The 25,286-nt window shown below is 35.1% G+C and overlaps 2 protein-coding genes across 3 annotated transcripts; both read right to left on the reverse strand.

Moving 5' to 3' along the window:
* Positions 1 to 582: 582 nt before the first annotated feature.
* Positions 583 to 4,530, reverse strand: LOC132309278 (alpha-1,3-arabinosyltransferase XAT3-like). The gene is made up of 5 exons (XM_059807595.1): positions 4,373 to 4,530; positions 4,175 to 4,255; positions 4,097 to 4,131; positions 1,422 to 2,156; positions 583 to 1,037 (listed from the first exon to the last, which is right to left on the reverse strand). The coding sequence occupies exons 1-5, from the start codon at positions 4,528 to 4,530 to the stop codon at positions 583 to 585; spliced, it is 1,464 nt and encodes a 487-aa protein (XP_059663578.1).
* A 1,651-nt stretch (positions 4,531 to 6,181) lies between these two features.
* LOC132306471 (shewanella-like protein phosphatase 1) lies at positions 6,182 to 20,412 on the reverse strand. Of its 2 annotated transcripts, XM_059803858.1 has the most exons (10): positions 20,147 to 20,409; positions 19,057 to 19,157; positions 18,528 to 18,641; positions 14,158 to 14,370; positions 12,371 to 12,506; positions 12,063 to 12,238; positions 10,610 to 10,698; positions 10,405 to 10,474; positions 8,917 to 9,025; positions 6,182 to 6,638 (listed from the first exon to the last, which is right to left on the reverse strand). In XM_059803858.1, the coding sequence occupies exons 1-9, from the start codon at positions 20,358 to 20,360 to the stop codon at positions 8,939 to 8,941; spliced, it is 1,200 nt and encodes a 399-aa protein (XP_059659841.1). In that variant the 5' UTR covers positions 20,361 to 20,409; the 3' UTR covers positions 6,182 to 6,638; positions 8,917 to 8,938. The 2 variants fall into 2 exon arrangements, with proteins under 2 accessions (XP_059659841.1, XP_059659843.1); XM_059803860.1 differs by lacking the exon at positions 8,917 to 9,025 and having other exon boundaries at positions 20,147 to 20,412.
* Positions 20,413 to 25,286: the final 4,874 nt, after the last annotated feature.

Below are 25,286 nucleotides of genomic sequence, written 5' to 3' on the forward strand. Positions count from 1 at the left end.
ACAAGATTGCTCATGCCAGTTCATGTAGTGTATATAAATAAACATATATATAGATATATATGTTTGTGTGAATGCATGTACTTGTATAGTTGTATGTAACATTCATTTCAACAATTAGAGGCAAATCTTTCCTCTAACGATGCAGTATGATATGTATATACACACGTAGGATGAGCTAAGGTGTTCCTTTTTTTTTTCTTTTTTCCCCTTCGTAGAAGAGGTAGAGGAGACAACTACATAGTACTTTTCAAAGCAAACTATCTTATTTTTCTGGGACTATTTTGATTGAAATCCACTTGTTTTTAGAATTTGTGAAAACAATTTTCAAAAAATTAAATCAAACAGTGTCGACTTGTTTGATGATCATAGACATTAGAATTGCGAAAGAAAATGTTAGTGACAGTAAGGCAGTAATTTTGTAAATTTCGGATAGAATTTGGAGTTGAGTTTAATCGGACTTGAGCTGAAAGTGATTTGAGTCTCAACTAATCCAAAGTCGCCCATTGGGACTTAAAAGATAATATTTTTTACTGTGATTAAAACTTAATACATAGCTTGGAAATGACATGCCCAAATCAACCTCTACATTTGCAGAAGTTTCTGGGCTTCCAACAAGGTTGCTCTTAATCTATTCACATCAAGCTTTACATTTTGCTTATCCAAATATATGGACCTAAATGCAACCCATCCCTGTTTGCTTATTGACTGAGGGTTCTTAATAACTTCATGGTCAATTGGGTATTGTTGTATCAATGAGCTCTCTTCTTCACTCACCTTGTATTCCAAGTACCTTAAGTTCATATCTTTTGCAGGCTCTTCAAAGCTAGTTCTAGCCAGCCATTCCATTACTCCCAAGGGTAGTACTTGTATCAAAACTGCGTTTTCAGGAAGGAAAACCATGTTGGTTATGCCAGCCCCGTGTACTCCCATCATGACATCACAAGAGTTTACGAGCTGTGCAAACCACGACAGGTTTGAGTTTGCCTCTGTGACAGTCACATCAAATCCCAATCTTTTACTCATTTTGACGATTTCACCTGTTTAGAGATACAAATATCAAAGTTATATCATTCTAACAGTTTAAACTTTTAGAACATCTGGTATGGAGAGTCACTTTTAACTCTCCACATTTGTGAATATGGAGAGCCACGTTAGCCCAACCAGCCGGTGCTGACTGGGCTAGCTATTTATCACTATATTTTAATTTGTTTTAGAGAAAGTGGGGCCCATCAGGCCAACTCCATCACTCTAAGAAAATTGTGGGATTCGCCATATGGCAAGCCCCACACGGTTGACCTTGCCTCGCCAAACAAGGCTTTGGCTCGCTACGAAACAATGATACCGGATGTTCTTAAAGTAGATTATTGTTAACATATACAATATCATAGTATGCTTTTAGAATAAATGATTGTTAACATTACCTTCGTTCATAAAACACCGGGTTCTCTTCCTTGACACAATCAGAAGCCGAGGCCTCCTTGTACTATTGTTGTCATCTCTTAGTAGTTTAATCACCTTTTCTCTCTTTAAAGAGTAAGAACTTCTAATGAAATGTGTGAACTGCTTCATGGAATATGGACTCTTTGAGGGATCAATGCTGAGTTCTTTGTGATGTTTAAGGCCGACAATCAATCTTGAGAAGCAATGCCCTGCTCCATCATCTTTGTCCATGTCGATGATATCATACCTCGACAACTTTTGTATTAGAGCTCGATGTTTGATCAACCACCAAGACTTTTTGTTGGCAACGAGAAACTGTACTTGTCCATCAAATTCTCGAGCAGTTAAATATAGCGGAATCAAGACATCGAAGAAGTCATGGAAAAGGTTACCAAGATAGCCCCCGGTGGAGAAGACAATGCCGGTGACATTGTGAGTTCTGTTGCAACGTGGATCCGCTTGGGAGATGGAATGTGCTTCTTCCATCTTTATTTTAAATTTTGTAACACCCGCCATTGCGGTTTCATCTCCTTTTCGAGCATAAGGACGTATTGTCCATGAATTGTTGTTGGTTTCTTTCAAAATGCTCATTTGAGTTGAAGCAAGAAAAATAGTGGACGAATTTATGGAAATTCGTATGTCTCCATTCAACTCACAAACATCTGACCTTTGCTGTGAAATGTCACAAATGGGTTTGACTTCCTTGGATTTGATGTCTGAAACAAAATATTAGAAGATGAAATGAGTTTTGGTTCATACATTCTCTCAAGTCACAAACAAGGTATTGGTGCCAAATGGGTAGGCCTGCCAAACGGGCGGGTTTTAACGGGTTTATACGGGTCAAATATTAGCAAGTTAAATATGTTTGTGACCCGCACTTAACGTGTCAAATGTGGGTCATAGGCCAAAATGATTTGGGTCCAAATGAATCGTTTTTAATGAAAATCAAATAACTGAAAATTTAGGATCTGTTTAATTTGTAACTCTGAGAACAATTTTCTGTTTTTAGAAAACTGAACTATGACAACAGTTTTCTGCAAAAAACTGTAAAAACAGAAAACTGTAAATTTTTTTTTTTTTTGGTTCAGTTTTCTAAAAATTGTTTTTGAAAACTCAGTTATAAAAATGATTGTTTTCAGATAACTGTTTTTTATTATTTTTTGAAAATTGTTTTCTATTCTCTAAATTCTTGAGAACTATTTTCAGAATTACAAACCAAACATGTCCTTAAATTTTCTAGTACTATGTTATAAAATATAAAGCTAGAAATACAAGTTGGTATGGGCAGACCCATTTTTTATAGATCTGACCCGTTTACAAGAACTCGACCCGTTAGGATAACCCGACCTTTTAGCCCAGGAATTTAATTTTTAATTAAAAAAACACTTCCTCGTCTCTCAAAGCAGGTCTCTCACTAGTTGGCATGGATGAAGGTATTTTAAGAAACCCAATTCGGCCCTTGTGCTTTAGATATAGGGGCTGTGGGCTTGGAACGGGCCGGATTTAGGCTAATAACGGGCTAGAGTGTGGCCTTGGAACAGGCTTTGGGATATCGGGCTAAATTAGTTTGTTTTGTGTGTGGGATTGTAAAATTTATTTTATTATATTATTATTATTATTATTATTTTCACAGATGAAGTATCTCACATTTTACAGTGGACACACCTAACATCTCCACATGCCACGTGCACATGTCAAGACCGGACAATTTCAGAATTAGCTAAAATGGTTTCATGTGAGATTATAAAATACCTATGCAATGAAAAGTACTACATATTTTGTGAGCATTTTCTTGTTATATTTCGTTCTCCATTTGGCTTTCTTTTCTTTTCTTTTTTTCATTTTCTTCCCCATTTGGCAAGGAGAGAGATTCCTACTTTCAGAAGATTCTCGAATTCATGGAGTGATATGTGGTGGAGGTATGGTACAAATATTATAAAGAGTGGTTTTGGTTTTTATTATTTTATATGATTGGTGTTCACTTATGCCCTTTTTATAATTGGGTGACATTTATTTTAAATGAGGTCTTAAAGCTAACCATTTACTATTATTTCTTGGTTGGTAACTTACATTTTTTTTATTATTTTTTAACTGGCCGAGCTGGGCTGTAGCGGGCTGGTAGACGGGCCAAGGTACTGGGCTGACAAGCTGATCAGTGGGCCGGGTTGCAGGCTGAATCCGATACTCAGGCCCTGCACATCCTCTTATAGGGTTGGGTCAGGCTAGCTTGACAAGGATTCAGGGCCAATCTAAAGCCTAGCAGTCTCAGGCTGACCCGCGGCTCTCGGGTCATCTTTTGCTCCCTCATGCTTGCTTATGCTTTGAAATAAGAGCTGACTTATGGATTATCCTGAACAGTAAATATTTTATTTTCTGATCGAACATGGTCATTTATTCGAAGGTTCGTATCTATATTTCCTATCCGCATTTGTGCTTATTAGGAGCTGACTCATATTTAAACCGTTTCACTATGTATTTTTTTTTACCCGCATTTCAAAGTAGTTCATCAAAATCTATTAGAGGGCGGGTGGATTTGGACGGGTTGATGGGTCAAGAAAAATTTTGCCAATCCTAGAAATGGGTGTAGCTGGATCACTAATATTGACATTGACCTAGAAATGAGAGTGGCTGGATCGCTAAAGTTGTAACTCTATACCTGTAGAACTACTGCTTCTGAACGCCATAACTATTCTTCATATAAAAAATATGAAATACAATTTAAGTGAAATATTACCTATTTGCCTTTGGTTGGTTGATTTCTCCATACTTGATAACATTTTGAAGCGTCCAAAGCCCAATGACAACTGCAAATTCACTGCAACAACAGTATGATGAGTACAGATAAAAAATCAAAACACAAACTCAAAACATAGCACCAAATGGAACTAAAGAGCAGCCTCTTCACACACACACACACACACACGACACATACACAGTTTCGGACTTACAAACAGGTAGAGGGCTCAAATAAGGCTTGAACACCGCGCAGAAGCTCAATGCAATTACGAGACAACCAACAAAAGCTCCACAGCCAAGCCTCTTCTGGTCATGCCGACTAAAGCTTTTGGCAAAGATGGTTTGGTACGTCATTTTTTGAGCTAGAACAACATATACCGTCCACGACTACGAGAGCTTTAAACACTCAAAGACAGATTATCATAATTTAAGCCTTCTTTTTGCCTTTGTTTTAATGGAGAAGATTGAATGTTTGTTAGAGTGATTGCTTCCCAAGATTTTGTTAATATAAAGTGTTGATTTTGCAAATCATAATAAAATGGAGGGTTGAAAGGGACTTTGTGGTTGACTGTGTTTAACATAACCTGCTCCCTTTTGAATTTTGATCATTGTTTGCATGTATTTGAGAATGGATTAATTGCCAGCTACTAATGCTGGCCTTGAAAGGCATCAACCAACTAATGTTTATAAAAAAATGAGGTATTATATGTGTGTGTGTGTTTTAGGATCAAAATTCCTTGAAAGGTATCAACCAACTAATGGTGTTAAAAAATTGAGGATATTTGTGTTCGTTAGTATAAAAATCTTCAATTGGGTTTCTGTTTCTTCTTAGGCTACCTACCATAAAAGTAGGGGTCACAATTGAGCGGTTGGGCCGGGTTTGAGCTGGTTGAAAATGGGCGGGTTAAACATGGGTCAAGACCCATATTCAACCCGTTCAGAACGGGTTGAAAACGAACGGGTCAAAAATGTATAAAATCAACTCGTTATAACTCGTGGAGTCATTAATTATTATTTTTTAACTATTTAAAAAAAATTTTAAAATTATTTTTAATTATTATTTTTTTTCCAGGAAGGTTTTAAAATTTTATTTAATAACAAATTAAAAAAATAATCTCAAACTCAACAATATTTATCTACTCGTTTTAGAGAGAGAGAAGTGAAGAAAAGAGAAGAAATTTATTAAGAGAGAAACTTAGAGGGGATTGATGAGTGACAAATTTAAAGAGAGAAGATCGTGAGTGAGAGAATTTTAGAGAGAGAGAAATGAGTTGAGCGTAATATGGAATAGATGTGTATTGTGTGTTTATTATGTGATAAGTGAAAAATTATTCAACCTATTTTTGGCCTATTTTAAATATAGTTTACCTAAAATCATTAAAAAGCGGGCGAATATGAATGGACTGATGGATTGTGACCCATTTTGCCACCCCTAGTTTTTTTTCAACTTAAATGCAATCAATTCATTTCTCTTGGTTTCTTTTTTGAAATTGGAAAGCATGCAAATACGTAATTGTCTTCAGTCTATGCCCTACATGGGACTCCAACCTTTTAGGAAAACATGAAACTGATTAATGCATTCCTCATTTTAATATTTCAAAACCAACCCTCTAATAATTTAGTTAAAATATATGCATTTAATTTAGGAAAGAGAGATTTTTTTAAATTGACTGTTCAGAAATATACTTGTTTTTAAATAATCCAAATTTTATAGAGTCATTTATTTTGGAATGGAGTATTATTATATCCTTTAGACAACCAATAGTTACAAATGCCATTATAAAGTAAGCTTTAGTTTATCTGCAAATTTTGTAGAACACTCAAAAAAACTGTTAGTAAAGCGTTCAATTCCCTGAACGGGTGTGCGCGTGTTCAAGTCCCTCCCTCTCCCTAGTTACAAGATATATATATATATATATATATATATATATATATATATATATAAACACTCAGCAGCTTTCCTAGGTTATCCATGGTGGAATTGAAAACAGGGGAATACATCAAATTTCATAATATACAATCATTTATTATTAACTTAAATATACAATCAGTCCATGAACCATTTATCCATTTATTGCTGTAAACCTATTTTGGCAAGGTTGGAGTTTTAAGTGTGCTCAATGATGATATACAGAATAAATACACCAAAATATATATACTGGAACAATCAACTGTTATCTAAGTGACTATCTGCTAGTGATCTTCACCAACTTCTATTACATTTAACAGCAACGTCTTAATTCAATTCATTAGAACAATTTCAATTGATCTAAGGCCAGGTTCAAACCTCAATCACAATTAACCCAGCCTTCTTTCTGGATCTATACAAAGCTCAAGCTACCGCTTCTCCTTGTGGTCTTCTACGAACAACAAAAACTAACCATATTTGTCATTGTTGAGCTGACCCTTCGGAAATAATACGAACCGTGGATAAATTTTAATGTTCACTAATATTGTCTTTCCTGTAAATACATCAACAAAGGGGCAGTCAGAACTTGCAACATGATGACAGTTTTTTATATCGGTGCCAAAATTGCCAACAAACTATTTTCCAGATGAAGGAAATTAAAATTTAAATCTTTTCTGAAAACTAAATGCTTCTGAAAAGCAAATGGTGCATGAGAATAAAAATATATAACTTCAACATGATTTGCATTCTATGTGAGATCTTGCTACAGAGGAGTTGTGATAACAAAACATCTAAAACCTTAGAAAACATGCATTCATGCAATAATACATAAATAAATATATATAGGCTCCTCTAAACTGCAGGCTTGGAATGCCTTTAATCTTTCTTTGGCAGTTAGAGTTGAACTCATTAAATGAGTCATTTCTTCTTTTTATTATTATTCGGCTGCAGTTTTCTCAATTCCAGTGGGGGTCCAGAAATTGATTGAGAGGAAGATTAAAGACTTCTTGCGGGGAAGCAATTCTGAAAAGAAAGCTATTCATCTATTGAATTGGAATAAGGTTTGTAGGCCTAAAGCTGAAGGTGGTTTGGGGGTGAGAAATTTTCAGAGTATCAACCAGGCTAGTAAACTTGTCTTGATCTGGGATTTTCCTTTTATTTTATTTTTTTTATTATTTTATTATTTTTTACTTTTAATAATTAACATTATATTAGAAAGCATTCAAAAGGAGAACGCATCCCAAGAGCTGTACAAGGATCTTGATCTGGGATTCTTACTAAAGCAACTTAGCGGATAGCATGGTTCAGGGATATGTATCTTTCCCATAGCACTTTTTGAAATTGTATTCCAAAATCTGCAGATTCAGATATCTGGAAATCAATGTCGAATATGAGGGATTTGCTGTTGACCAATGTTGAGTTCAAAATCAGTAATGGTAGACACACCAGGCTATTTCTGGATCCTTGGTTTCATGGTAAGTCTATTGTTCATGCTTCTGGCTATAGAAGACTTGGAGGTGTCTTTCAAAGAGATGCAACCGTTTCTGTTCTGTTGGAAATTAGTCAGTTTCTCTAAAAATTTGAATCACATTCTCAAGATGATAAGTTGGTTTGGAAATCTGGTAATTTCTGCTTCAAAGCTGCATGGAACAAGTGTAGATCTCAGTGGGATAGAACAAGTTAGCATAGCATTGCTTGGACCAGATGCAAACCTAGAATTTCGTTTGCTGCGTCTTTAATCCTGCACAATGCTAATCCTTCTTTCTTTAATCTGAGAAGGAGAGGGATGACACTTGCATCTATCTGTCACAATTGTTTCTCTCATGAGGACTCTAATGATCATATTTTCTGGTCTTGTGAGTTGGCCAATGCAGTTTGGTGCTGGTTTAGTAGATAGTGGCAATGGGAAGACATGCTGCAGTTGCAATCTTTTCCTTGAGTGATCCATTGGGTTGCCTCTTTATCTATTCCTGATCAGTTCAGAACAATATTGTTCAAGTGTTCTTTGCCTCGATCCTCTGGAGTTTATGGACTGAGAGAAATAGTAGGCTGCATGGTGGAAATAGAAGAACAGCCCAACAGATTGCTGTGAATGCTTCCCTTGAGGGTTGTCAAGCCATGGGCCTACTTTACAGGATTTACAGTCCATGATATGATTCATATTGTTTCTTATTTTCACTGGGATATGTCCTACTTAGTTTTGGTGCTGTTTAGAGCTTTATTTCCTTCTGCTTTTCTAGGGTGTGCCTAGTTAGCCTTTTGTTTTGATCTTGTTTCCTGCCTTTGGGCTTTCAATTGTACCATTATGTCATATATTTATAAAATTACCACATTCAGGACAAAAATTTATATATATATATATATATATATATATATATAGGCTCAAAAGGGTAAAAGAAACATAAACATTTTCTGAAGTTTCACTAGAAATTCAATATCTCCTCACATGCCGAAACAGAAGGTGAGGGTTCAAGTCCCTATGGGGACAAATGGGTGTGTGAGCTTCTTGCCAAGAGGTGAAAAAAAATATATATATATATATATATATATATATGTACTGAAATCCTCTTATTAAAGTAGATTTCATATAATAGCATTTATGTGGTATTTTTAGGTCATGATTCGCCGACTACTTCAAACTAAGTCTGATGATTTATGCAATCCAAATCCCATGCAGATGCATGGGAAACGCACTGACAATAAATAATAAATAATTAAATTATAATAGTTCCAAGTCCATAACGTAACATACTAAGTGAATTTTCACAATCGCATTTGGTTTGACAATTTAATATAACAATAATAAAGGAAAAACTTGAAATATTTTTTACCTTGTTGCCTTTTACCCGGTCTCTATGTATAATCAACAACCTGAAGTTCATTAAATACGTCCCTGTTGCTCCTTATCACCCTAGCTTTATTGTCTCTAATTTCTAGAACCTGGTGAACAAGGTAAAAGATATTAAGCCCAATACTTTTAGCGTTATTATTAATGAAATAAAAGAAACTAGAAGATGATAAAGTACAGAGACAAGCCAGACATGATCTCTAGATGCCTCAAAAACAAAAAACAAAAAATTCAATTTATCATGGAGCATCAAAAGTTGTCAATCTCTTGATTTCAACACAAAAATGAGCTTATGGAGCAATAATTATCATTAGCAAAGCCAATATATAATTGTTAGTTCATTGTTTTACTTCAAAATTGAAGATCCACATGACAAGAAATTGACTCATTTCTGAGACCATCTATGGCGCTACATGGACTTAAATGCATGTGTTGCTTCTGGTGGTGGGTGTCGGATGAATCTAATCTGCTTCAAGACATGAGGGACTAGCTGAATTCTCTTGAAAGCCAACTTTTCTTCATCATTAACTTAGCATAAAATTTCTATGACAATTTGCCCAAAAGAAATGGGTACTTGTGCCCACTATAAAATGTCAATGTAATAGAACTACATATCTAGAATGTGCATTATTAGGTAAGTGGTGCTATATTCCAAACCAGTACCCATGATGTATAGTGTATGACACAAATACACCACATTTCTATTTATTTATTTATTTTGGAAATTTGCTTATTCCACGCAAATAAAATTGATTGTATAAACTGCAATTCCATCAAGAACCAAATTTGCACATTCGCAATAATATGCAAAACATAACGGAACAATTCCATTTCAATGTTATCCAAATCACCAGTGAATAAATCAAAGCAGGAAAATCACAACAAAAAAGAAGAAAAAGAAAGAAAGATCCTTGTCACAGACAGTTATTCATCCCACAAAGCTATAGATTTTTAATGCGTAATTAAAATCCTAGTCAGGAACACAATTACCATTAGAGGATCCTTAGAATATTTCAGTGTGTAACTAAAAGCAAGTATGGTATTACAGCTACTCTGTTACCAAGGGGCAACTACTTGGAGTCAACATGTAGTTTCCCAACCAGCATTAACTGATTAAAACCATACTACGTATTTTTTTGTATGAGCCGAATCCGAATCCGAAAACAGTACTCGCTGATATATGGGTGGGAATAGGCATCACATGAGACACGGTAGAGCCCCTAGGGAATCAACCAAGTCATCAAATATGACGGTGTGCAAAGTCGAGAAAATTTTACAACAATAATCGATTCCGTTACTTTATGACCAATATAACCATGCATTTCTTACACTGTTTCTGCGTCAGTGTCTGCAGCCATGGCCACATCTTTGAACCATGAAAACTAAGTGCTCAACTTATTTTGAAATGAATGGCAAAAATATATTTAATCATAAATAGCATGTTAAATTTGGGCGACCAAAGAGAGCTTACCTCTGGTCTTGAATTAAGAACTCCACTAGACATTCCAACGTCAATCCGCCATATGCTACAGTTGAATTTACTGCAGAGCAAAAACAATATCTGAGAAATAATTTTACAGAAGATCAATTCAACCCATCAATGCAAAAATTATATATCTCAGTAAATACAAAAAGATCTGCAGATATTTAAGGAGCAAATAACTGTGGTTCAATACCAATTCACTCCTGTAGTTTGAGGAGTATGCCCCACAATCATTGCCTTAGCACCTAAATCTTGCAGTGTCTCTTCAAGAATAGATTGGATCTGACAAGAAGATAAATTCAGTTCCAACATCCGCTTAGTTATGTATAACAAAAGAATTTGAAAACCAAATTTGATCCCAATACAAAGAATAAATTGATCAAGCGATCAACTGAATTAAATGAAGTATATGCCAAAAGCAGAAAACGTCATTTCAAAATTATCGCAGTTTCCTCACTTTTCCAGGGAATCATAATTCTTCCATCCATAAAGCTCGTAAAGTAGGGGTGCACAAAAGAACCGGAACCGTAGAACCGGAACCGGAACCGTGGGAACCGGAACCCTTTTTCCCGGTTCTCACGGTTCCGGTTCCGAATTTAGGAACCGTGAACATACGGTTCCGGTTCCAACCCGTGGGAACCGGTAAGAACCGGAACCGTATATATATATATATATATATATATTATATATATATGTATTATATATTTAATTTTATACTAAAAAGGAAGTAAATACAAACTGGGCAGTGAAAACAAAAGTCTATTTTTTAAGTTTTTGGCCCTAAATCTCTCTCTCTCTCTCTCTCTCACAGTCCTCGCCTCATCTCAATCTCTCATCTAAAGTTCTAACAAATGAAGTGACGAACCCTAAGCTAACAGCAGCAGCGGCGCCAGCTACCCAGATCTCACCACGCTCCTTCACAGTTGCAAGTAGTTGATTTCCAAGTTGGTTAGTGTGTGTGTGTGTGTATATATATATATATTCAGTTTTTCTCTTTTTTATAAATTTCTCTCTCATCTTTCTCGCTCTCTCTCGTACTGGCATGATTAATTTTATTTCTTCAGAAGTAAATAAAGGAAGTGATTTTATACTGAATATCAATTGTTGTACTGTTGCTTTTCCTTTCCCTTTTCTTTTTTCTCCATCAGACAAGCCTTTATTTGAGACTTTTTCCATTCTTCTTCTCTTTTTTTTTTTTAATTTTATTTTTTCTCTGTTATGGTGGTTTTAGTTCTTATAAAACCAAGTGATATTCAGTACAACAATTGCTTGATTTGTGCAAAAGTGTATGGTAGAACAATTAACGGTTCCATGGGAACCGAACCGGTTCTACGGTTCGGTTCCAATTCGGTTCCATACTATACGGTTCCGTTTTCAAGGAACCGTCGTGAACAGTTCTGGTTCCGGTTCTGATCGGAACCGTGAGAACCGGAACCATGTGCACCCCTATCGTAAAGCACAGAAAACTGAATCACTCAGCTAAACGAACTATGAAATCTGCCATTTCATTTTTCTTTTTCTTTTTCTTTTTTTTAGCCATGCAGTGTTGAAACACAAAAGTTGATTCACCATGGCTTAGCTGGCTGATATTTGGAATGGACAAAAAAGCTAAAAGAAAATATTTTAACTTATTGAATGTTATTCACCTGATTGATCTGATAGCCTTGGAGATCTGAAATATCTCTGGAGTATAAACGATTCCAAACAACACTGTCATATCCCCTGGTGGCTATGAAAGGGATTTGTGGACTAATATCATTCTCACCGAGACCTTTCATCCAGTGAGATACTTCCGTGTTCATCCTCTCTATGCCATATGCAACTGAGTCAGTGCAAACAATTCTCTCAGGCATTGCAAAGACAAAAAGATAAAAATCTTTTGATAAGCGTTAATAAGTAATAATATACAAAAAAATAAAAAATAAAATCCATTTGAGTGATAGTACAACTTTACCATGGTGAGGAAGAAGGCCGCCATGACAGAAGACCCAGTCGTCAACTTTAAGAGCAACAGCATGTCGTGCCAACTCACATGCTAATGGACCGCCTGGTCTTAGGAGGATTGATCTGGCAATCACCCCCTTTTGCCGCTGTCCTAATATTTCAAAGACTTTCTCAGAATAATAATTGCAAAAATCACAATTCAATGGGGAAAAATGTCCATTTTTTCACATAAATTGCTGAAAATGAAAGTTACCAGAAAGTCATAAAGCAAGAAATGTGGTTACAGCAGAAAATCCGATACGAATTTCTTGATATTTTTAGGTTTCACTGATCAGAAACTACATATCCCTTTAACTATGTGTGAGAGAACTACTTGTTAGCCAAAGTAGTGGAGACTAGCATTTTAGTAATCCTGAGAACTATATATATGTATATATCTATATATATATATATATATATATATATCAATGCCAGCAACATGTAATGCAGATACTGTAGCATCATGAACTAGGTGGGCAGAAGTAGTTCTAAAAATCTTTTATTTTTCTAACTTTTATCTTGCAACCTTCCCCCTCTTTTCTTCATTTACCTAGGAAGTGCGAGCTTGGATGTTAATGGCTCAATCCCTTTCAATTTGATATTTGCAATCACCTTTAAAAGGGTAATAAAGTTTTGGAGATCTCAGGGATTGAAAACTAGAAGAAAATGCCTCAAAACATTTTTGCATGATTATAGTTTCTGTATGTATATTGTTACTGAATAATTTGGGCAGATCTACTTGATTTCTACAAAATCTTGTTCAAAACGTCGGATTTGTAGGTAAAAGTTGCTTTTGTCATAAACTTTCCAACTCTTATTTCTGTAATAGCTTTTAAGTTCTGAAATATGCAAAAAATATTGTTGTTTCTTTACTATGAGATGGAGTGACAGCTAGTCCAATAACAAAACTGGGCAACTTTAGCATGTAACTATATGTCAGACAGTGTATATTCTGTTTATAGAAGTAATCATGTGTGTATCTTTTAAAATTATCAAGTCATTTGTGCATGTGAATACCAGGCAAAATCAAATCATACAATTGCCTGCCATTGTAAAACTCTAACATGACATACAATAATCACATTGCCCAATATTATTTAATCATTGACTGGCTAGAAACTTTGGTATTACTATCTTCGTAAATTGCATAATGAGTATTTGGGTGGCCAGAGTGGCGAGCAATGGGCATGCATGTATCTATGTCATTACCTAAATATTCATATTAAAATTATTCTGCTAAATCTTTCAGAACTTTTTCTTTTTGATTGTTTTTAGACCGAACAACTAGGAAGATCAAGGCTTATGCCTTTGCTTATTTAACTGTTAATACAAATCTAGTATGAGGTAAATCAAATAATTTTTTCACTTTCCATCAAGAGAAAAGAAAAAGGACATTTCTTACCATCAAAGCGGAAAATACAATAAATCAGAATTTGTCAATAGAACTTTCAATGGTGATTAAGATTTTCAGGACTAAAGTGTCAGTTCTCTCACTAATGCTGATTGTTTATCCCTTTTGAGACTGCAAGAAGCTAATTAAACTAAAATCTACAACCTAACCAGAGGTATGATTTGTTATTGTGAATTGTAATTTACAATATCTTATCTGGTGAGCCAACAATATTTATAGAGTAAAGAAGAAAATTTATCATCATCGTTGATAATAATAACAGCAACAATAACAGTAATAATAATGATAAAAACAATTTCAAAAATATGTCAAGAACAAGATAATCTAGATTTTAGTTTAGAATATACCTTCACTATATTCAACGGACCCCAGTAATTCTGAGACGTTCTTCGATCTGCTTTCCACCTCTCGGACACACCAACCCAACTAACAAAAGCTTCTTCCCAATTATGGTCACAATCATCCAAGTACTCAAGAAAGTTGATACACTCATCAAATGCACCAGAATCAACATATCTAAAATCCCCTTCTACGTTCATCGTCTCATGATTTCCATTAACCTATGATTATTGTTGAGAATAAAACAAATTAGAGGGGGTATATCACAACTTTACTGTTTCAAGAAATAAAATAAATAGAGAGGAAGAATCCTTAATTAGACTTAGACTCTCTCCCATATTATTTTCTCTTTAGTCTTTTCTGCTCTATCAGCCCTCTTAGCCTTTTCTACAATCTACATCGTAATTTCTTTCTTTCTTATTTTCTTTTTACCTGTTTTTTCAATGAATAGTACCAGCAGGAACACAAAGGGAAAACCTGACACGAAGAATACCTTGCTTGTCCCTACTGAACGTACCAGAACATATGGTACAATTGCCATATAGTCACCATCATTTTGAAACATGGTCCTGTCTCCAAGTGGTGAGGGTGTAACCCTTATGTGATCCTTTGGGTTTTGAAGTGAAATTTATCCTTCTAAAAAAGAACATTTTGATTGCAAACCTTACACCTTTTCTTATTTACCAAAAAAATAATAATAATAATAATTGTGGAAATTTCACAAGTGGTTTTATGTTTAATTAATCAGGTTTGGGTCAATAGTTTAACACTCTGTTTTAAATTATGATATTAATTGGAAAGAGTGGTGGGCTGATGGCTGGTTTCTCATAAGAGTTTTGCTGAATAGTAGTAGTTATTCTGTGTGGTATTGTGCACTATTTACATTGGGGTTGTTGAGTAATTATTTTTTCTATGGCGAAAACCAAAAGGCAATTATTGTAAAGTATGGAATCAAGGATGCTGAGAAGGATAAAGTGGATAAAGACTTGACAGTTGACATTGTTTGCACAAAGTGACTGTCCCCAAGGCTCAAACTTGAACAGACATTCTCACAACTGTAACTTGAGCTTTTTTCATTTTCCAAGCAATGGCCTCTTATGGACAGCACAGCTATTTTACATGGACTCAGGTACGTGTGTCGGACAAGGGTATGTATCCATGCGTCGGACATGTCAAATCTCCAAATAGAAGGACACACGGACACGGCTAAATATTCATTTTTTATTTTTGATAAGTAGCTAAATATTCATTTTATTAATTATTTTATTTTATTTTCTAGAGCAAAGTAATGTTTTTATCTAATATAATGTTCAATATAGGCATTTAGCTCATTTTAAAGTAATAATATAATATAACTGAATGATTGGATATGCTTTTTAAGTACATTTCCAACAAAAAATGTCAGACACATATCCCATACCTATGTCCGAGCAATATGTGTCCGACATAAGTACTTCACTACTATTGAAAAGTCCATGTAACATAGCAACACAGGTGAGCAAAGTATAACTGTGAAAAGTATAAATGGTTCCACTTACTTGTTATGGGCACAAACTAGAAAGAAGTTAAGAGTATATCCTGTATGCACCTAATGAATTGAGAATTACCTAGTGATAAATTTACCGTGTAGTAATATAAATCCATCTATTGGCTATGTGTTGTGTTATGGAACACTGCAGAAAAGATTTATGATCCAGTTTGTCAGATGTTTCCACGGGGAAGAATGTTTATCAAGTTTATGATATCATCCATTTACCAATGAGATCATGATGCATTCATATATCGTCCCCTTAGTAATGATCGTCAGGTTCTGAAGAAAAGTGTGATAACTTTTACATATATAAGTTCTTACATGGACTCTATCCTTCCCTTCAGACAATTCGAAAGCAAATTTTGGCAGGTCCAGTAGTATTCCTTCATCAAGTAATGTGTAGGCACGGCTTCTTTAACCTTTTATTGGATCAACTTCTACATTGTCCACAGGAAAGACAACTCCACTTTGATCAGTTTAACAAGTCATCAGGGTTCTTTTCAAGCTTGGTACTAGCAACAATAGTTGGATAAAAACATTTTAGTGTTTTTAAAGGCCGGAGTACTGCTTTTATGCTGGTAAAGACCATTGTCCAAGGAAATAGTCATGGTAGAGGTAGGTGTACTCTGTGTGGAGGAAAGATTCATACTATGGGTAACTGCTATGACGTAATAAGCAAGCCATGGGCTACTCAATGCTAGTTCTTAGTTTGCATCTATTTTTCAGTAATTCCACAAAGAAATTGAAAAATCAGTTGAAATGTTCTATTTGTATCTTAAGACACCAGCAATAGAATTTACTAAAGGTTTTCTGTAATCGCACTTTTACTTACTTGCAATAATACATTAAGGCTCCGTTTGTTTGGATGTAAAATATTTTTCAGAAAATATTTTTTTATTTTCTGGTGTTTGGTGGTCATAAAATATTTACGAAGAAAAAAAAATTAAAACCTAACAAAAATAACGTCTCATCAATCTTCGGCAAGTTATTTTACACGTCCCACCCGATGGACTCGATCTCGACTTAGACCTTTATCAAATACTGAAAAATAAAACAAATAAAAATATTTTACATAATAAAGGAAAATATTTTCCGAAGAAAATATTTTACATCGAAACAAACGGAGCCTAAATTTCTTGTAGTTATACCCCTCAACAAAATGAGGCTGCAGAATGCATTTGTTTATGGTGTTCATCTTTAACATATTCAGCCATATTGTCCTCCACAAGTTGAATGAAGTGTTATGGATGAGGAAATGGCTGCCTTAGATTGGATGATATTTAGGAGCCCACTACTATGCCTCATGGATAGCAGACCACAAGCTGTCACTGGGTTTGTACTGTGAAATACCAACCTGATGGAAAAATTGAGCATTTGAAGGTGGAGAAAGGATATACTCGAACATTAGGATGACTATCGGATGTTTTCAGCTATTATTTGTCTTAATTCAGTTAGAGTCCTCACGTCTGTGGCAGCTGTAGGAGGCTGGTATATATTTACCTAGTTAACGTCAAGAATGCCTCTCTTCAAAGTTCTTTAGGTAGAGAGGTGTATATATGGACGAATTCCAGTTTATGTTGCTTAGAGGGAATCCGAGAAGTTGTGAAATTTGAAGAAGGCTATTCATGGTTTTGGATGTATCCAGGAGTCTGGTTTGACGAGTTCATGCTATAACTGTTGCCTACGGGAAAAAATGTACAATTATCAGATCATAAGGTATTTGTTCAGCATAGTCAGAATGTTTTCATTATTTTTTTGGCGTATATAATAGTCGTGGACAATGGTAGATTAGGGATTAGTGATTTCAAATTCCATATAACTAAGCACTTTAAAGGATCTTGAGTAGTTAAGATCCTTTTTAAATAGAGTTAGAGGGTCTGAGGAGGAAGTCTCTCTTCTTCAGAACAAGTACATCACTCTATTGGGAGACTAACTCAAGTGAGCCGAACTTGTAGATACTTCAATGATCTTAATTTTAAATTTGATAAAGAAGAAGTTAAGTTATTCTATGATTCAAGAAGGTATAGACTATTAGACGGTTTTGATGAAGTTTATTTACTAAAAACTTAACACATCCAAATATCTTTGTTATGAGTTAAGAGTTGTTAGTTCAAGTAAAATCCTAGACATGAGCATGGGTGTTTATATGTCATATTCAGAAATATTTCAAGGGAGCTTCAAGATTTAAGACTTCTAGCTCCAATGACAATATTGGGTTCTTTAATGTGGACTGGTCATAAAGACCAGACTTACAGGAGACCAGTAAATATCAAATCAAAAAATAAACAAACGATTATTGTATTGAGTCTTTAGGGATAGGTTATTTCAATTTTGTCACAAGTTGGGAAAGATAGATATCAATACAAACTTGAGAGGTTAATATACTAATATTGTAAGTTTGCTATGGGGAAATAATATATATAGGGTGGCACAATCCTTCTCTGGGGTTTGACTCTCTCTTGTACATATTATTTTTTTCTTCTACTCTCTCTTTTTCCACTTTCTGCACAACTATCAAACAGTGAAACTATACAATCATGCTATGTAGTTGAGAACTGAAATTTAAGTATGAAACTCCTAAAAATAATTCTTCTATTTACACTGAATGAAGTTAAAGAAAATAATAAATAAGAGACGTGTATAAGATGTCTAGAACTGACTAGACCATATTTAGAGAGAGAGTCAACTCACAAAATCATAGATTGCCCATTGCAAACCAACATAGAATGAACACTTCATGTAAGTTATACATAATCTTGGTCATTAATTAGTGATGCAAAATACAACTTCAATATCATATACAATCAAGCAACAATAGCAAAATTCTTAACAACTAGCCGCACGAACCTGGAAAACTGCTCCACCCTCATCTTTTGCCTGGATATCCAATGACCGCAACAAGGATAAGATTGCTATTTCATCTTCACCTCGATCAAGTATATCTCCAAGTTGAATCAATACCTATGTCACAAAGACAATACGTTTAAATTTCAAGAGTGACATCATCAACAATCTCATAATAAGTATTCAATGATAACTACAAAGTTTTGCAATATACTCCAGCTATATTTCACTAACTCTACAAACTACAAAGTTGTATCTCTCTTTGTAAGTAACGGGGTTTAAAACAATGCCAACGGCATTCTAGGAATGGCAATAAAACCAGATACACGTTGTGGTAAGAGTATAAAGTCTAATGTCCCTAAAAGAGTTGATAAAGAATTCTGAATTCAAATTTGTCTGAAGTTAGCAGTTGTCATCTAGACTCAATCAAGATAAATTCTCTCTTACAAAATTCTTTAAAAATGAGGATCAAAATATGTGTGGAACTAATATCCATACCAAGTTTTTCACAGTATGTAAATAAGAATCATACCGTCTCTCCGCCAGTCCACAAGTCTTGACCATCAGAGCTCAAGACGCCAGCTATCTCAAGTGCACATCTTGCTTGAGCAAGATCCCCATGCAGATCCCCAACTAAAAAAAAAAAAAAAATTTCAATACTTACAAAGAAATCTGTAAAAAAAAAAAAAAAAAAGGAAAGGACCAAAGCATGCAGTTTAGTGGTTTCTCCTCTCCTCTCCTTTCAAAGCAAAAAGTGGAGGGTTCAAGACTTCAAGTCTTCTCAAGAGTACTATGAGAGTTGTTTGCCAGGAAAAAAGAAAAAAGAAAAAAAAAAAATAAATAAGTTATTGAATAACATTTGGAAAACAAAAATATGAGTCACTAAATATCATAATGCCCATTAAACCAACTCTGAGTTCCCCATGTCAAATCCATGTCTTAAAATTGGAATTGGAGGAAAAAGTAGAAGATTGAACTAAGTAAAATGCATTTCGCAGTATATGTCCTACCTATGTGGGATGCTAAAGAGGGGGAAAAAAGAAGAGAGAGAGAGAGAGAGAGAGAAAATAAAAAATAAAAAAAGGTGTCCTAAATAAATAATTGTTCTGATGGAACCTTCTCTTCTATTGTAGATTGGCTGTAAATACACAATCCAAAACATTATTGTTTTGCATTTGTTATTATCTTTATTATTTTAAGGAAATCAAATGCAACACAATATACAGAGAGTTAAAGGTTAAAAGAATGAAATGTTCAAATGAAAAAAAAAAAAAAAGAAAAGAGTAATTTCATAACTCCGTATTGATACATATGAAAAATATTTTGGAAGAATTTTTAACCATTGTGGTTTGTGTAGTTTGAATTAATATAATCTTCAATTCATTTACGAAAAGTGGGATTAAAAAAAAAAAAATGTGTACACGCATATAAAAGAAGCAATTTCATAACACCTCCAAATTGAAAAATATGAGTATAGATGGATACATATGCATCAATCACACACATACAAGGAGTCATAGGAATCTCTCACAAAGTGCATAGTGAAATGAATAGTGCTACAAAAACAAAAACAAAAACAAAAAAACAAAGATAGATTGGAAACAAAAGAAGAAGAGACGAACCAGCGACGATACGGCGACCAGGGGCGGAGACGAAAGTGGGAGGATTGCCTCGTACGACTATGGGCTTTAAGCTTCCGCTGCTACTGATGCTGCTATATGGAGAAGAAGAAGAAGAAGAAGAAGAAAGAAAAGAAGATGATGATGATGAGTCTGCGAGTTTGCGAGGCTGCGAAGGAGGTTGGAGAGATAACGAATTGAGAGACAAAGAAGCCATGGATTTGCGGAACACAAACACCGCATCATCTTTCTCTCTCCTCTTTTTCTTATTTTTATTTTCTTTTTGCACCTTTTTCTTTTTTCTTTCTTTTTTTTTTTTTTTTTTCATATTTTAGTTCGTGAAAAATAAAATAAAAGCCCAACGAACACGCTCACTCATACACACATTTACATTTTTAAGTATGTTCGGCTACGTATCATTGGTGGCTTAAAATTACAATTGAAATTTAAAAAATTTTGGTTTAATTTTCTTTGTTATTTTTTTAAAAATTTTATCAATTTTAATTTTAATACTCCAATTTCATGCGACTAAATATACCTTCTTGTAAATTGCACTAACACCCCAAGGATTAAAGACAATTATCTACAACTTGGACATTTTTTTAATAATAACACCCCTCAAGTTTGTAAAATTGGACAATCACACCAACACATTTAACACATAATAAAATGAACTAAATGCCCTTGACTAGTTAACAACCCAATTTTAATCATGGAATGACTTGAATGCCTTTTCTAACAATTTTAATTCCTCTCTCACTATATTCTCATATCAAGCCTCCATCGATGCTCATATTGAATACCGAATTAAATGACGAAAAAACTTTGCCGACCCAAATTTTCTCCAGGGCCCAACCCTAGTCTCTCCAGTAAATTATATGTATATACACACACACCTATAATCCTTAATCCATCTTCTCCCCCAATGTATATATATATATATATATATATATATATATATATATATATATATGTAGGGTAATTTACAAAGACCTCCCCTGATTTGCCATAATTACACGGACCTCCCATGTGGTTTAGGAATTTACTCGAACCTCCCCTAATAATGAAAATATCCTACACAGACCTCCCTTATGTGTGATGGACCGTTAAATACACCAACAGACCTGACTAATTTATTAAAAATTAAAATACCCACACATTGCCATAATAAATTACAAAAATATCCATTAGCTTTTAATTAAAAAATAAATATTTTTGCTCAATGTTTCTCTTTCCTCTCACCACCGCCACAACCTCCCCTCACCGGTGGCAACTTCTTCCATTGCCATCTCCTCCCACCGCTGGTGACTTCTTCCATTGCCACCTCCTCCCACCGCCAGTGACTTCTTCCATCACCACTACCTTAATCCACACACCACTGCCACAACCCTCCCACTTCTGCCACCTCCTTCCACTGTTGTTGCCATCACCACCAACACAGCAACTATGTCTCTCTTTTCTCCTTAACAGCATATTCAAACACTACGTACGACCCAAACCCTCGACTTGTGCCATGTCGGATCTCAAAACTTCCAAATCTATATTCCTCTCACTGTGCCCCAAACCTAAATTGATTCGCTGAAAGTTGATTTTGGTAATTAATATTTTTTTCTTCCGAATGTATAATTCTTCCATTCTAAACCAAATCTGAGAGTCAATCAATTGTTGATATGATTGATTTTGGTAATTAATCTTTTTTCTTTCCATTCTAAACCGAATCTGAGAATCAACCAATTGTTGATATGATTGATTTTGGTAATTAATCTTTTTTCTTCCGAAAGTATAATTCTTCCATTCTAAACCAAATCTGAGAGTCAACCAATTGATGATTTTTGTAATTAATCTTTTTTCTTCCGAATGTATAATTCTTCCATTCTAAACCAAATCTGAGAGTCAACCACTTGCTAATATGAAATACTAATAAAATTGTGATTCAGAATAACAACCAAAAAGAGAATTCAACCTATGGTAGTGATCAAAGGATTATGTATTCTTCTGATGATCCGAAACCAAAAAGCAGATTGATCATGATGTCAAAATTCAAGAGTTTTTTTCACCAATCTCCTCCCACACTCTTGATTCCCTTCTCAAGTGGATCAGAGCCCCAACCATAATTGAATCAAGAATATATGTATATATATACATAATATGATATATATATATATATATATATATCAATTAGAAGGGACAAGGGTATTATGGGGTTTTTAGTAAAATTTGTACATGACGTCAGCATATTTCGTCCTTGACTGACGTTGACTTTAATAGAAGGGAGGTATGTGTAGGATATTTTCATTGTTAGGGGAGTTCCGAGTAAATTCCCAAACCAGAGGGAAAATCCGTGTAATTATGACAAACTATAGAGGAGGTTTGTGAAAATTGCCCTATATATATATGTAGTGATGTACCACTTGGTCTTGGCATTGCTTTCACCGTCAGACAAATCACGTCGTCGGGGAAGCTCTGCCGGCCCAAATACGAAGATATAGAAGAGCAATCGGTGGTGGAAATAAAGGCTACCAACACCACCATCGTCAGCCTAATCTCTTTTTGCAAACCTTAATTTCTATCGCTTTGTCAAAATTAAAATCAAATCAAAGCCCGTCAACCCTAACAACACCAAATAGGCCTGCAGCTCACCGACGGGGCCTGCAGCTCACCGACGGGGAGACCATGCCCATAAACCTAGATCAGTTGCGAGCTTTAGTGTCATATCACATCACGACAATGATTACAGTTGATGATGACGTAGCCCAACTCTCCAACCACAAATGTCAGTGACTGCAAGACACGGTGATGACTATTGTTAGTGGCAATGAGAAACTCCGGTAACTTCGATGACAACAAACCTGTAATCACTCTTCTTTCAGACAGTGAACCTCTATGATCAGCGATAATAACAACACCGATCTTCAACCAAACTCTACAACTTCTGACCAACAAATAAACAACAATGATGCACCCATGCAACTTTCGTTCAACAAAACAAAGTAAGGATGATTTCTGTAATCGCAATCGCGTTCTCAAAGGGCTGCAATCTGGTACCGGTGGCCGTTCGATCGCAGGGTTGTGATCGCAATCACATTCTCAAGTTCTTGTTCTATGATTCCTCCGTCGAAGCTGTATACGATGGTTGTGGTAGCCATATATGCCGCAGATGGCCGAAATTGCTTCTTTATCTGTGGTCATTCAATCGTAGGGTGGTGGTTGTGTGATTGGGTGGTGCCCGGTGGTGGCATGTGGTTCTGGTGGTTGGTATGATCGGGTTTTGCAAGGAATTGATGGTGGTGGGTGGGTGGTGTTGGCGTAGATATAAGAAGGTTAGAGAAAGAAGTGGTGTATATTTATTGAGGGTAGTTTGGTCATTTTAGGAAAGTTGATATTTTGGATGAAAAATATTTAAGGCTGTCTTTGAATCTCATTTATGAAATGGCGTGTCATTATCTAAAAGGTGCCTAAGTTATATGTAGGTGTCTTTAACCCAAACCTAGCATGTGTGAATGCAAATTACTCCCTTTTTTTTTTCTTTTCTTTTTCTTTTTTCTTTTTTTTTTTGTACATTTATATCAGTATTTGAGGTTTGTTTCATTGTGTGCAAGTGGGACTTGTGATCCAGGATCCATCGTGTATTTTTTTTATGACATATATGTGTGTGTGTGTGAATCTTATGATGCTTCAAAGATATATATGGGAATAAATAATAATTGTAAGTCTACATGTATTCTCATTGTTGAAAACTAAAGCTAAATCTTAGAGGGAAGAGAGATAGGATAATTGACTTATCTCTTATTTCATATCATAAAAGGATGATAACAATAGGTATGTATAATATCTACCAGAACACAAAATAAGGGAGTTGGTAGGTGATTTCAAAGCAAGGAATGTATCTAGACATATTGTGTGTCTAGGCAAATGCATCATGTGTAAAATATATGAAAGCTATGATCATATCCCTAAATAAGGAATAGTTGACTACAAGTTGTATTCCCGACACTCCCCATCAAGTTGGAGAGTAGATGTTAATGACTCCCAGCTTGTTGTAGATAGAATCAATAGCATGTTTGGGTAAAGCCTTAGTAAATATATCTGTTAATTAATGACCAAATGATATGAATGGAGCCACAATTTATTTGGAAGTCACCTTAGAATGAACGAAATGACAATCAACCTCAATAAGTTTGATTCGCTAATGGAAAACTGGATTACTGGCAATATGAATAGCTGCCTGATTATTGCAATAGAGAAGATATGAGTCTTGAACAGAAAGTCCAAACTCTTGTAATAGAGTTCTCAACTAAGTTAGCTCACAGAAAGTATGAGTCATTGCACGGTACTCAGCTTCAGCACTTGATCGTGCCAGAAGAGACTGCTTCTTACTTTTCCAAGTGACTAAATTGCCTCCTATGAAAGTACCGTAACCAGCCGTTGATTGTCTGTCTGAACTTGCCCAATTAGAATCACTGTAACCCTTGATGCGCAAATATCCAGATGACTGGTAGAGAAGACCACGACCCGAAACTCCTTTGAGATACTAAAGAATTCGTATAACTACTTCCATGTGTGGGACTCATGGGTTGGCCATAAACTGACTGACAACATTGACTGCATAGGTAATATCTGGTCAAGTAATAGTTACATAAATCAACTTACGTACAAGTTATCAATATATCTCTGGATCATCAACCAAGTCACCAACATCAAGAAATAGTTTCAGATTAGTCTCCATTGGTATTGTTGTAGGTTTAGAGCCAAGATAACCCATATCCTTTAAGATATCAAGAGTGTATTTTCTCTGAGATAAACAGATGCCTTTCTTTGATCTGGTAACCTCAATACCAAGAAAATAGCGAAGCTTACCCAAGTCTTTAATGAGAAAATTCAAACCCAAATGATGAATCGAGGTCTGAATCCCCTTCTTGTCACTCCCAGTAATGATGATATCATTCACATAAACCTCCAAAATCACAATGCCATACTTTGCCTTTTTATATATATATAATAAAAAAAACCAAATGATTAGCTTGGTTTCTAGTCATCCCATGAGCGACTACTACCTTGCTAAATTTATCAAACCATGTACGAGGTGACTGTTTGAGTCAATAAATAGACTTTTTGAGGTGACAAACACACTCCCCCCTTGGAC

The sequence above is a fragment of the Cornus florida genome, unplaced genomic scaffold, assembly GCF_030987335.1.
Source record: "Cornus florida cultivar Cherokee Brave unplaced genomic scaffold, ASM3098733v1 CherokeeBrave_3.0.0_Hap2_Chr05, whole genome shotgun sequence".
Classification (NCBI taxonomy): Eukaryota; Viridiplantae; Streptophyta; class Magnoliopsida; order Cornales; family Cornaceae; genus Cornus; species Cornus florida.

Bases quoted from the DNA above. Each gene is read 5' to 3' on its own strand.
- LOC132309278 (XM_059807595.1), bottom strand. From the start codon at position 4,530: ATGACGTACCAAACCATCTTTGCCAAAAGCTTTAGTCGGCATGACCAG. The intron at 4,256-4,372 runs GTATGTGTCGTG...CTGTTGTTGCAG, and splicing joins GTTTGTAAGTCCGAAACTGT to TGAATTTGCAGTTGTCATTG. The intron at 2,157-4,096 runs GTATAGAGTTAC...ATTTTGTTTCAG, and splicing joins CAGAAGCAGTAGTTCTACAG to ACATCAAATCCAAGGAAGTC.
- LOC132306471 (XM_059803858.1), bottom strand. From the start codon at position 20,360: ATGGCTTCTTTGTCTCTCAATTCGTTATCTCTCCAACCTCCTTCGCAG. The intron at 12,239-12,370 runs GTAAAGTTGTAC...GCACTGACTCAG, and splicing joins CGGCCTTCTTCCTCACCATG to TTGCATATGGCATAGAGAGG. The intron at 10,475-10,609 runs GTATTGAACCAC...TTTGCTCTGCAG, and splicing joins CAAACTACAGGAGTGAATTG to TAAATTCAACTGTAGCATAT.